The 13,444-nt window shown below is 40.1% G+C and overlaps 1 protein-coding gene across 1 annotated transcript; it reads right to left on the minus strand.

The window, feature by feature from the left end:
* Positions 1 to 5,627: 5,627 nt before the first annotated feature.
* LOC148112718 (uncharacterized) lies at positions 5,628 to 11,544 on the minus strand. The gene is made up of 2 exons (XM_087874576.1): positions 11,408 to 11,544; positions 5,628 to 6,200 (listed from the first exon to the last, which is right to left on the minus strand). The coding sequence occupies exons 1-2, from the start codon at positions 11,489 to 11,491 to the stop codon at positions 5,895 to 5,897; spliced, it is 390 nt and encodes a 129-aa protein (XP_087730702.1). The 5' UTR covers positions 11,492 to 11,544; the 3' UTR covers positions 5,628 to 5,894.
* Between the last annotated feature and the right edge of the window lie 1,900 nt (positions 11,545 to 13,444).

Genomic DNA, 13,444 nt, shown 5'->3' on the forward strand with positions numbered 1-13,444 from the left:
GCAGATTTTGATCTGCAGTGTAGTCCAGTGCACATTTCCTTAGAAGTACTGTAAATAATTAGATTAGATAAGAAATGGGGGAAAAAATAGCCTCTGTTCTTATATTTGCGGAAAAACTACTCTGATAGATTTTTTTCCATCTCTAGTTGTGATCTGAGTCTAGCTCAGGGTTGGTATTTATTTACTTTCCCTACCAGTTCCCAAATGGGAGCACGCGTGCATGAGCCCGGCTTCAAAAACGTGCCTAAATAGGATGGCATAGAGCTGGGCCGGTTCGCCCGAACTGGTCTGAACTGGCTGAATACCGCTGTTCTGGTCTGCCAGCAGCCTGTGGACCTGGCAGCAGAATCGGGCAGTGAGGAGGCTGGGGAGGAACATGGGCCAGTCCTGGAGTCTGGGGAAGGCCCAGATGAGAGCTCTGCGTTGGAGACAGAGATGGGGCCAGGGCCATCTGAGCGATGCGGGGACTCCGGAGCCTCCAGAGTCGGACAGCAGAGAGGCAGAGGAACAGGAGGAGCCTGTTCCTAGTGCACACATGCGAAGAGCTGCCAGAAGGCAAGAGTAGCTGAAGCAAAAAGGACAACTCAGGAGTAAGGCCAGAAGACAATTGGCCCCTCCCATAAAGCTTAAAAGAGTAGCATCGAGCTGTTGGGTTCTTTGTAGAAAAGCAATATTGATTCCCGTGCTTCTTTTCAGCGTCTCTTGAACTTTGTGGGGTTTTTGACAAGAAAAGCCTTTGGCAGGTTGCCAAAGACATCAAAGGTTGGTGATAAGGCCAATGGACTGGTTATGAAGACTTTTGTTTTGGACTAAGCTGAGAATAAATTGATTCTCAGCTGTTTTAATAAAATAAGTTTGTTGAGGACTGAATTGTATTTGGTAATCACTACTTGGGCCTTGGTCACAACAGCCATCTCTGGTCTAGCTGCTAACTATTTCTGTCCTACATTAACTATATATATATATATATATATATATTCTCCTTTGAAATTTGGTTTTAAAAAAAGTGGGGAGGGGAAAGGACTAAGACTAGAGCTCCTTATTCCTAGAACAGCATCTTAACCATTATCTGAATCTGGTTTGTTCTCTTTTTTTCACTTCATCCTGGATAAATCCTTGTCTATTTTTCCTGTTCACATCATTTAATAAATTGACATTTTGGACTTCCGGTCTATTCTACTGTTTGCTGGTAAGTTTTGCAGTTTTCAATTGCAGGTTTTCAATAATGGGTGGGATGAGATGGGATGGAATGGGATGGGATAGGGTGGGGTGGGATGGGAGAGAAGAGAAGAGAAGAGAAGAGAAGAGAAGAGAAGAGAAGAGAAGAGAAGAGAAGAGAAGAGGGAGAGGGAGAGGGAGAGGGAGAGGGAGAGGGAGAGGGAGAGGGAGAGGGAGAAGAGAAGAGAAGAGAAGAGAAGAGAAGAGAAGAGAAGAGAAGAAAAGAAAAGAGAAGAGAAGAGAAGAGAAGAGAAGAGAAGAGAAGAGAAGAGAAGAGAAGAGAAGAGAAGAGAAGAGAAGAGAAGAGAAGAGAAGGAGGTCTTCAAAATTCTCACTGTCAGGAAATTTCTCCTTAATTCTAAGTTGCTTCTCTCCTTGATTAGTTTCCATCCATCATTTCTTGTTCTGCCTTCTGGTGCTTTGGAGAATAGCTTGACTCCCTCTTCTTTGTGGCAGCCCCTCAAATATTGGAAGACTGCTATCATGTCACCCCCTAGTCCTTTGCTTCATTAGACTATACATACCCATTTCTTGCAACCATTCATCATATGAAGGTTAGCCTCCAGTCTCCTAATCGTTTTGGTCCCTCTTCTCTGCACTCTTTCTAGAGTCTCAACATCCTTTTTGTATCGTGGTGACCAAAATTGGATGGAGTATTCCATTCATTGTATCAACAATGGAGGATTCTTTAGGTCAGATTCTTCAACGCACCACAGTAGCTTTTATGAAAGACCGGAAATCCCTGTTCAACTTTGTGGATCATTCTCTACAGAGGTGGTATTCAGCCGGTTCGGACTGGTTCAGGCGAACCGGTAGTAGTCACCTGCGGGTGGGCCGGACCCCACCCACCCGCCCAGGCGCAATCCCGTCCTATATAGCTGTGGTTCTGACACCGTGTGCATGTGCAGACAGGGTGCGCGAGCGAATTGCCGTATTGTTTGACGTCGCATGCATGTGTGGACAGTGCTCGCAAGTGAATTGCCATATTGTTTGATGTTGCATGCATGTATGGATGGCACGCGCAAGTGAATTGCCATGTTGTTTGATGTTGCATGCATTGTGAATGGTGTGTGCGTGAGTGAAGTGAGCATGCGTGCACGAGTGGTCACATTTTCGGTGCTGGGTGAACCGGTGGTGACAGAATGTGAAGCCCACCTTGGATACTGTACAAGGAAAAAATTATATATATATATATATATTAAAAAATTGAATTCACAATGTTTCGAATGCAAAACACCACATTTTGAGTGCCAGGTAGAGATTTGGAGTTTCTAATGTGCCTTCTGAATTTGGAATAGTTCTGAAATGGTAAGAACCATGCTTCAACGGGTCTGCTAAGTTCATTATTTCATCGGGAGTGGGATGTTTTAAACTCTAAAGTTTTGCACATCAATACTAATAAAGTTCTTTTTTTTTTTTTCCTTTTTCCCCCCAGCAGAACTCAGAAATGGCTGCTGGCAACAGCTGAAGGCAGATGCTACCAATTTGGCAGCTGAATGAAAGATAATTGATTGAATCAAAGGAATTTGTGCATAGCATGATGGGCTTTGCAAACAATGCTAAGCCGTATTCTGTGGAAAGGGAATTTGGGATGTTATTCAGTAGTTTTTGGTATTTTGATATATTATGGAGACGAGAAACTAACCCTACATAGCTAGACCTCTCAAATTTGTTCATTTCCCCAAGAAGACATCCAGTATGTTTGTTTGTTTTAAAAAGAATCTGTATTAACATTCATGCATCAGATATCATGGATACATATATTGGGATTTCATTTTAACCAAGACATTTCTTATACTGATACTGATACTAAGCACAGGAGCCCCCCCAGGTTGTGTGCTAAGCCCTTTCCTTTATTCCTTGTACACACATGACTGCACCCCATTGTATAATACCAACACAATTATTAAATTTGCGGATGACACAACAGTGGTGGGACTCATTAATAAGAACAATGAGTCTGCTTACAGGAAGGAAGTACAAGGGCTGACATTGTGGTGTAAAGAAAATAATCTTACACTTAACACCAAAAAAACTAAATAACTTATAATTGACTTCAGGAGGAAGAGAGATGTACATCTACCATTGTACATAAATGGTGAGGAGGTGGAGAGGGTTGGTAGTTTTAAATTTCTGGGCATTTATATCTCGGAGGACCTCTCATGGACTATGAATGTTAACATGCTTGCAAAGAAGGCACAGAAGAGGCTGTACTTCCTGAGAAATGCTCAGGAAGATAAATCTATCTCAGCATCTACTTCTGTCCTACTATCTCAGCACCATTGAAAGTATCCTGACATACGGCATTCTTGCATGGTATGGGAGCAGCTCTGCAGCGGACATAAAAGCTCTACAGAGAATCATTAAAACTGCCCAGAATATCATCGGGCTCCAGCTACCAGCCCTGGATGACATCTTCGAATCTCTCTGAAGAAGTTGCATAACATTCTCAGAGACTCTTCCCATCCTGCTTACAATCCTTTTGGACTGTTGCCTTCTGGCAGAAGATATGGAAAAATTAAAACTCGGACGACACCTTTTCTGAATAGTTTTTATCCCAGAGCTATAATTGCACTAAACAATGAACTAAAGGGCCACCATTAGCGAGCTGTTGGACAGCATTACTTGGTCTGTTGTGTGGATGTTTGGGTGGTTTAGGGGTGGGAAATTTGTGGTGGGTGGGTGGGAGTGTGTTTGGGGATTGTTATGTGTGTTGGACCTGGTCTTTGGATGTTAAGTGAATTTCGTTGTATGGGTATGCTGTGTATACACGTACAATGACAATAAAGTTGTTGTTGTTGTTGTTGTTGTTGTTGTTGTTGTTGTTGTTGTTGTTATTATTATTATTATTATTATTATTATTATTATTATTATTATTATTATTATACGTGTTTTGGGAATAATGTTCACCAATATTCAAGTTTCTATGCATATATTTTTTCTGAGAGACATTCTGCATGAAGGAGAAGGAACATAAAACATAGAATAATAGAGTGTGAAGGGACCTCGGACGCCTTCTAGTCCAACTCTGTGCTTGAGCGGGAGACTATATACCATTTCAGACAAATGGTTGTCCATTCTTTTTTTGAAAGCCTCCAGTGATGGAGCACCCACAATTTCTGAAGGCAAGCTATTCCATTGGTTGATTGCTCTAACCGTTAGGAATGTTCTTCTTAGTTTTAGTTGCTTCTCTGCTTGATTAGTTTCAATCCCTTGTTTCTTGTCCTGCCTTTTGGGGCTTTGGAAAATAGCTTGATCCCTTTGTATTTGTAGGAGCCTCTCAAATATTGGAACACTGGTATCATGTCTGCCCTAGCCCGTTTTTTTATTAGATTAGACATATTCCATTCTTAAAGTTTTTTATTTTTTACAAACATATCAAATCAATGTGAACAGTGTGGCACCTAGGTGTCATACATTCTAATACAAATAAAACTAATAAAATTAATCATAGTTATTAAATTCAATCAACTTATATATTTCTAATAATGATACACAATTATATTAAGTTGCAATCTGTCATTATTCAATTATTCCATTTTTCTCTTATTACTTTTTTATTATATAAAAGTGTCTACACTAACATTCCCCCTTCTCTTATTTCTATCACTTATTCTAACTTTTAATCATGTCACCCTTTACTAAAAAAAAATATTTTCTTTCTATCCTACCTAACTTCTAGTCATGTCATCTACCTAAAAAAAGAAAAAAGAGAGAGAGAGAGAGAAAGGAAAGCAAATCAGAACAACAACAAAAAGGAGAAATTATCTATCCATCATCTCTTGCCCGCTTCAAGACTTTAATTGCTATGCTTTTTTTTTTACTTGCCTCCCAAATTCCTCTCTTGAATCTTTATCTCTGTCTGTGTCTGCTTCTTGGCTATTCGATATAAGTATTTCTCCCACCTCTACCCTCTTCCACTGCCTAGTTTCCAAAATTTCTGCCCAGACATACTCCATTCTTGTAACCAAAGGAGAAGAGCAGAAGGAGAGGAAGAAGGATGAGAATTTCGACAAGAAGCTACACATATATATGTTTTGACTCCCAGGAAGATATTTTGTTATTTTGTTATTGATATTTTTGTTATGCATTCATCCCAGAAGAGCTCCTTAAACATTTTCTGTTCCAAAAATCCTTCAATTCGCATTGTAAAATTCAGTGACTTGATGGAGGTTATATGTATGTGTTCTATAACATATGATGAGGAATGTTTATAGAGATTCTCAGTCATGCAGGTCGTGGTTGTCCCAAAGGTGCTTTTTCAAGAGGCCACTGGACTTTCTGGTTTTTCTTTCACTTCTCATCCAAGAAGCTTCTTCAGCTCTGACTGGATAGTTCCATTCTCCACCATCCAGTCAGAGCTGAAGAAGCCTTTTGGGTGAGAAGTGAAACGTCTTCAAAAGAAAAACAAGAAAGTCCATATGGAATATGTCTTTGTTCTGCCCCAGCTCCAGATTTCCAAGGATATTGACACACACCAACAGTCCTTATGAAATTTATTAAGTAGCAAGAATAAACCAAAGTCCGGCAAAGGTTGGCAACCAGCCCAGAAAACAAGATATGATAAGACATTTCCAAAAATGCTCTGATGATAATTACAAGTTGTTTCTAGCAAGAAACTTACTAAAGGCATGTGACTTAAATAGGCTAAGGGAGTGGCCAATTATCCTCAAGCCTTACTTTCGAGGAGACCTCCTCCTCCTGAGTAGCCACTCCTGCCTTTTGGCAGCCCTGCATGCTCGAGCATTGAGGAGAGGCTCCTCCACTTCACTCTCTTCACTTGAAGGAGCCTCTGGAGGTCCTGAAGGCCCTGGCTGAGTCTCTGCCTCTGGCACCACATCCTCTTCAGCCTCCTTGCTGTCCGATGCGACCGCCGGCTGCGCAGGCTGCTGGCACGACACCACACCAGCCTCCTTGTCATCGGGATCAGCCATGATCTGCGCAGGCTGCTGGCGGGCCACAACAGTCTTGAAAAAAAGCACCTTTGGGATAGGATGAGGAAGTCTTATGATGGTGATTATATGACATTTGATGAAATCATAAATAGATACTTTGGCTCTTTTATGAACCTAGAGACGGTCAAGAATAATTTTGAGACACCTTCGTCTACTGCAGAATAAAACGTATCATTCCGAAGGAATATGTAAGAAGCAGGGGTGAAATGTAAAATTTGTTACTACTGGTTCTGTGGGTGTGGCTTGGTGGTGGTGGGTAATGTGACTGGGTGGGCATGGCCAATTTTTTTTTTAACTTTTCAAAGCATTTTTTCTAATGCTTTGAAAAGCCTCTGCTGATCAGGCAACTCAGCTGGGATCATCAGAGAGGCTTTTTAAAAAATGCTTTGAAAAGCCTCTCTGCTGATCAGGCAACTCAGCTGGGATCGTCAGAGAGGCTTTTTTAAAAATGCTTTGAAAAGCGTCTCTGACGATCAGGCAACTCAGCTGGGATCGTCAGAGAGGCTTTTTTAAAAATGCTTTGAAAAGCCTCCGACGATCCCAGCTGAGCCGCGCGATCATCAGAGGCTTTTTTTTTTTAACTTTTCAAAGCATTTTTTCTAATGCTTTGAAAAGCCTCTGCTGATCAGGCAACTCAGTTGGGATCGTCAGAGAGGCTTTTTAAAAAATGCTTTGAAAAGCCTCCGATGATCCCAGCTGAGCCGCACGATCATCAGAGGCTTTTTTTTTTTTTTACTTTTAAAAGCATTTTTTCATCGGAAGAGGTTGTAGAAAAAATGCTTTGAAAAGTAAAAACAAAAGCCTCTGATGATCATGCAGCTCAGCTAGGCATGGTGGGGAGGGCGCAGGGATTTTTTGCTACCAGTTCTCCGAACCACCCGCTGCCATCGCTACCGGATCGGGCGATCCGGTCCAAACCGGGAGCATTTCACCCCTGGTAAGAAGAGATAAAAATGTTTATAAATGTATTATTAATTTCAGTTTTGAATTGGTCTAAAATTCTTTTAGGGACATGATTGGCTGCAATCACCAGCTGCAATTTTTAAATCCTTCAAGCAGGCCAATCAAGAAAATCCTTCAGCCCAAGAAAAGATTTCAAGATGTTTTACTTAACTTTTACAGTTGCCTTTGGCTTCTTCTATTCTTCTATTTCTCTGACTGTTAGGTCTTTAGCAAGTTGAAAAGGAATCCGGAAGGCACTTTCTGAATACAAATCTTTTTTAAAAATCATAATTTCAATGAGCTCAAGAAACGCAACATGTGCTTCAGTGTTTTGAAAATGAATTACATCTTGTCTCATTGTGTCTATTTAGCAAGAGAATAATTGGACTCAGGATGGGCTCATCAGTATTCACAAGTTTGTTCAGCTGGTTTTAACTCATTCAGTTATACTCTTCTTCGTTCACGTTATATTAATTTTGAAGCCCAACAGCTTGAATTCGCAATTAGCCCCTCTTGTGAAAGTTCTTTTTATTTATTTAAGAATTATTATTTTTAATTAAGCTACCCTTTGTCGATGTTCCCAGCATGGTTTAAAATTTATTTAAGCAATGAAATATAATGCATCCTTGTGACAAATATAAAAGCAGTCCTAGACTATCCAAAAACAAACAGAAGCCCAAAAGTTAAAACAAAACAAAACGTAGAAGCCCTAGAAATGAGTTTGAAATATTTCCCTCTGTGAGGGAGATAGATGGGCTTTTATGGGATGAATTTTATTGATCTATCAATAAAATACAAATAAACTAGTTTGCTTGGGTGAAATAAAATAAAACAGCAAAGTAAGTGTCAGGTGAGGTTTTCTAGGAAAGAATTTCAAATAGGGCAAAACAGATGAAAAAAATGAAATTTTTGATTTCCCACCCTTCAGACCACATGGAAGAATCAGAGAGAGAAAAAAATCAGCTATTGTATAATACTAGGGTTCAGTAAGACTATAGACAGAGACCAATGATTAAAGTAGAACTACTACTACTACTTTGTCTTCTTCTTCTTCTTCTTCTTCTTCTTCTTCTTCTTCTTCTTCTTCTTCTTCTTCTTCTTCTTCTTCTTCTTCTTCTTCTTCTTCTTCTTCTTCTTCTTCTTCTTCTTCTTCTTCTTCTGATAATGATGATGATGATGATGATGATGCTTCTTTTTCTTCCTCTTCCTCTTCTTCTTCCTTCTTCTTCTTCTTCTGATGATGATGATGCTTCTTTTTCTTCCTCTTCCTCCTCCTCTTCCTCCTCCTCCTCCTCTTCTTCTTCTCCTTCTCCTTCTCCTTCTTCTTCTGATGATGATGATGCTTCTTTTTCTTCTTCCTCCTCCTCCTCCTCCTCCTCCTCCTCCTCCTCCTCCTCCTCCTCCTCCTCCTCCTCCTCCTCCTCCTCCTCCTCCTCCTCCTCCTCCTCCTCTTCTTCTTCTTCTTCTTCTTCTTCTTCTTCTTCTTCTTCTGCTTCTGCTTCTGCTTCTGCTTCTTCTTCTTCTTCTTCTTCTTCTTCTTCTTCCTCTTCCTCTTCCTCTTCCTTTTCTCCTCCTCCTTCTCTTCCTCCTCTTCCTCCTTCTCCTCCTCCATCATCATATTTTCTTTCAAGAAAGTCTGCAATCGTATCTTGAGATAGGTTGATCACACAGACCATTTCAGGCCTCATACCTGACATCTTAACCAGTACATGATGCTGTTGCCAATCTTAATATAGTAAGATTGCTAAACAACATGGTTTCATTTAACTTTATTGTTGTTGTTGTTGTTGTTGTTTAATTTTAATTTAAAATTATTCAGCATTGTTGCCTGGAGCTTCAGATAAGTTTTCTGCTTTATAGGAAGACCGTGGAAGCACACATACTCATTGCCTCTGATCTGCACATCCTTTCCCAACATTTTGTCCAGCTGGAATTGAATTTGTCTTTTTGAGATGCGCTTTATTGATTTCTTCTCTCATTGGCTAGCTCTTTAGAAATCTGATAACCAAGCCTCTCTTAAGTAAAGACATTAATACTGTGTTTCCCCGAAAATAAGATGTCTTATTTTTTTGAACCCTGAAATAAGTGCTTGGCCTTATTTTTGGGGAGGTCTTATTATTTTGGGGTGCATGGAGCAAGACGGGCCTCCTCTTGCCTTCTTACCTGATTTCCAGCTCTGTCTCCCTAACCCTAACCAGAGGAAATGGTGGGGACCAGCTGTGCATGTATTTAAATATTTTTGGGGAGGGCTTATTTTCAGGGGGGGCTTATTTTAGCGCATGTGCTCAAAAGCCCGATTGGGCTTATTATCAGGGGATGTCTTATTTTCAGGTATTTCATTAATTTAAAATTCCATTGATGTTCTTTCCAACCTGGTATGATTGTTAATATTCACTTTTTCCTAAAACACATTTCCCTTGCTTAACAAGCTTTTTCTCCCTGCTCCACAGGTTCAAATTATTTGTTATACTTTTTAGGTTTTTCACAAAATGCTTATCATCCTTTATTGATAAGGAGGAAAAGAAAAATGCACAGTATCTTAATTAGTTTACTCTTTGCCGAGCTGGGCTGAAGAGAAGATTCCTTGGTAAGAGATTATATAGGCAATTATGTTACCACAATCTTCATATATTTCCACCAGCCATTTCACCTGCCCTAACCATAATGCATGGCCGGTATATACAGTTAATTTTAGTTGGGGTACACCAGGTTGCCTGCTTAGAATATTCAGTTGAGGATTTATGTGCATTGAGAGTCCCTGCTAATTTGTCTGAGAACGTATTCTTTTAGGGATTGAGAGTTCAACAATAAGGGAATTCTATCACCTCTCTAGTCCTGTATGTAAAAGGATCAGAAATATTTGGGACACAAAAAGAGATCTCATACAACCTAGAGACTTAGGCATAATTCTTTACACTGTCCAAACTCCCTTCCTCTTTTTTCTTTCCTTGCTTCCTTCTTTGCTTCCTTCCTCTTTCTGTCCTTCCTCCCTTCTTCCTCCCTCTTTCTGTCCAAACTCCCTTCCTCTTTTTTCTTTCCTTATTTTTTAAAATTTTTTATTTATTTTTATATGTCGCCCTTCTCCGGAGACTCAGGGCGGCTTACAACGCGTTAAGCAATAGCCTTCATACTTTTGTATATTTTATACAACATCAGCTTATTGCCTCCACAAACTGGGTCCTCATTTTACCCCCTTAGAAAGGATGGAAGGCTGAGTCGACCTTGAGCCTGGTGAGAATTGAACTCGCAGTAATTGCAGGCAGCTGGATGTTAAATGCTGCCTTAGTAGGAGGCATTAACCTCCTACGCCACCCAGGCTCCTTTGCTTCCTTATTTGCTTCCATGATTCTTCTTTGCTTCCTTTTTTGCTTCCTTCCTCTTTCTGTCCTTCCTCCCTTCTTCCTCCCTCCTTCCCCTTCTTCTTCCTCCCTCTTTCTGTCTTCCTTCCTTCCTTCCTTCCTCCCTCCCTCCCTCCCTCCCTCCTTCCTTCCTTCCTTCCTTCCTTCCTTCCTTCCTTCCTTCCTTCCTTCCTTCCTTCCTTCTTCATAGTTATTTCTATGGCCACCCAATTTAAGGGACCCTGCGCATCTTCCTCGTGACTCAGGGTGGCTAATTTGCAAATTAGAAGAACAGAGTCCTATGAATCCCCGTGTCTTGTGTGAAGTGTATCACATTGGTTACAATTCAAAAAATGAAACATCTTAAGTGACCGCCATGCCTTTTCATTCTCATTTTGCGCAGAACAAAAATCATTAATGGCAACCACCACAGGAACCTCACTCAAAGCAAGAAGAAGAGGGGATAGTATTTGGAAAGCATCTTATTGTTCATTTCCTACTCGCTTCGGGCCTGTCAGATTCTGATTCTCAAATTTCAGTAGCATTTTTTTTTTTTTTTAGAGAAATCTCAGGGGGTTCCGATTTTTCATTTTGCTCTCTCTCTCTCTTCATATCCAGAGGCAAATTTGAAAGGGAAACTTTTTATAGCTATCAAGAAAAAAGAAAAACAGTGGAATGCCACGAAACTGTAAACACTAACGTGCCTCCCACGGAGCTGTGAAATTTGCCTCTTTACATTTGGAAGGAATCCTACAAAAAAAAAAAAAAAGGTTTGTATCTGAAAGGATAGCTTGAAAGACGGATCACTCTGCCAAAGCAACATGGGGGAGCAGGTAGAGTAAGTCTCCTAAACGAACCTCCAAGAACGTTCGGCTAATTGTTGAAGAAGGGGAGCGAGGCACACTTCAGTGGGTGGAAGGAAGACTCGGAGAGTGAACGCAAGTCAAAACTCACATCTCTTTGATGAGACAGGTTGCCAGCGAGTTTGACGCCGCCGATCGAGGGTCTTTTATCATTGAAGCAATCCGCAAACACCATAATAGCTCTCTCGCTGAGCTGAAAAGGCAGTGAGGCTTCCAGCTGAATGTTAATGACAACCCATTGACAGGATGATATATACTGCAGCGGTAGGCAGTGGGAGATGGACAGACAAGTCAAACTACTGCTGTTCCCTGTCTTAATATGCCTATCCTAATCAACATTCTGGGGCAGAGCCTACTTGACTTTTACCCTGATGGTTTAGTGGGAGAGAAGGAGAGACAGAGACAGAGAGACACAGAGAGAGAGAGACACACACACACACACACACACACACACAGAGAGAGAGAGAGAGAGAGAGAGAACGATAACTTTGTTGTTATCGCTCCTACCATTTTGATTGGCGCTATGATTCTACTTATTTTTTTTCCCAACTTGTTCAGAGGACGGAGTGACGAGACAAGAAGCTACCCTAGAAAGTTTGTCTTGAACTGAACTGTCACATCCAGCAGTCTGTTTCCAATGTACAGACAAGACACCCAACAAAACTCGTGGAATTTTTTAATCTTTTCGAAAGTCTGACATGTATCTCAGCCACTTTATTTCACCATCTCAGAGACAGGAGCAATGCTTAGTTATGACTTTGACTTGAGGGAGTCTTTATTTTATAGACTGACACAGTGTTTTCTGTTAAAATCTGGCCTCAGCTGCCTCTTGAAAATAAATGTATTCAAGACAACAAGCAATAAGTCCAGGAATTTATTTATCCGCATTATTTATGGCTACCCTATGTGTTAATTTTGTTACAACAATAACAACTTGCTGTGGATGTCAGGTAAAAGAAGAAGAGATCTAAATATAATATTTATATCTCACGGTTCGTATCAGCAGCGAGGACTCCTTTTTAAAAATCACAATGTGAACATTAAAAAAAAAAAAAGGTATTGGTGTTTTTTTTAATTCCAGAAAATCATGGCATTCATATGAACTGCATACAATGTTGTCGCAAGCATACAACAGTGTCATCCATAATTTTAATTTTAAAAAAGAGTTTTCACACACAGATGAAAACAATTTTGGCATGATAAAAAAAAATGTTCAGCACGACTTTTCTGGAATTGCTCTTTTAAATAGAAACAATAAAAATAATTTTATGATAGTATCAGTCTTATTACATAAAAACACAATGTTTAATGTTTTGAGAAGCAAAAACACATTTGATTTGATTTGATTAGATTTTGGTTAATTGATGTTATTCTGAGTTACGTTCCTGCCACAGATGTCTTAATTTAACCCTTGATTTATGTTTGTATAATTACTGCAAATTCCAGTAATTCTCTTTTTAATGTGACTGAAATCAAGTTGATAAAATAATTAAACAGAAGCACCGTAATATGAGAAGCTTTCAATATTAAAACAAAAACTAAAACAAAATAAGGATTTATTCTCTACACATTTAGTATATAAATCTGAAGAGTAAATCTTGTTCTCTTACTTAGGAATTAGTTGTAAAAAACTCATTAAATCTTACTTTTCAGTATAGCGGTACAAACTTTACTATGCTCATATATCACTCTTGTTGTTCCTTCAGTTTTTTTTTCTTCAAATATAAATCTACACAATGAATTATTTACAATTGTGACATCTATTAACATATAGAGAAGTTGCTCCTGGTTCGGCCCGGTTCGGCCGAGCCGGTAGCAGTGACGATGTGACATCACCAAACCGGTTCTCTTTGTTTTGGAGCTGGGCCCTCCTGCCCGTCCCTGCGTTATTCCTACTTTTATTTCTTCTATTTCAGCCCAGCTGATAGTCGCGGCAGATTGAATTGCTGAACCTCAGCTGGGCATATACCTAACACGCTTGCGCATAGCGCAAGTTTGGCGCGCACACGAGCGAAGCGTGCGGCGATCATGCGCAAAACGGTGGTAACGCTGGTTGGAACCCAACACTGGTGAGTATCATTTTAACTTGAAAGATCTGAGCAATTGGAGGCATTCAGGGATTTTGAAG

The sequence above is a fragment of the Pantherophis guttatus genome, chromosome 8, assembly GCF_059756535.1.
Source record: "Pantherophis guttatus breed Tessera chromosome 8, ASM5975653v1, whole genome shotgun sequence".
NCBI classification, from domain to species: Eukaryota; Metazoa; Chordata; class Lepidosauria; order Squamata; family Colubridae; genus Pantherophis; species Pantherophis guttatus.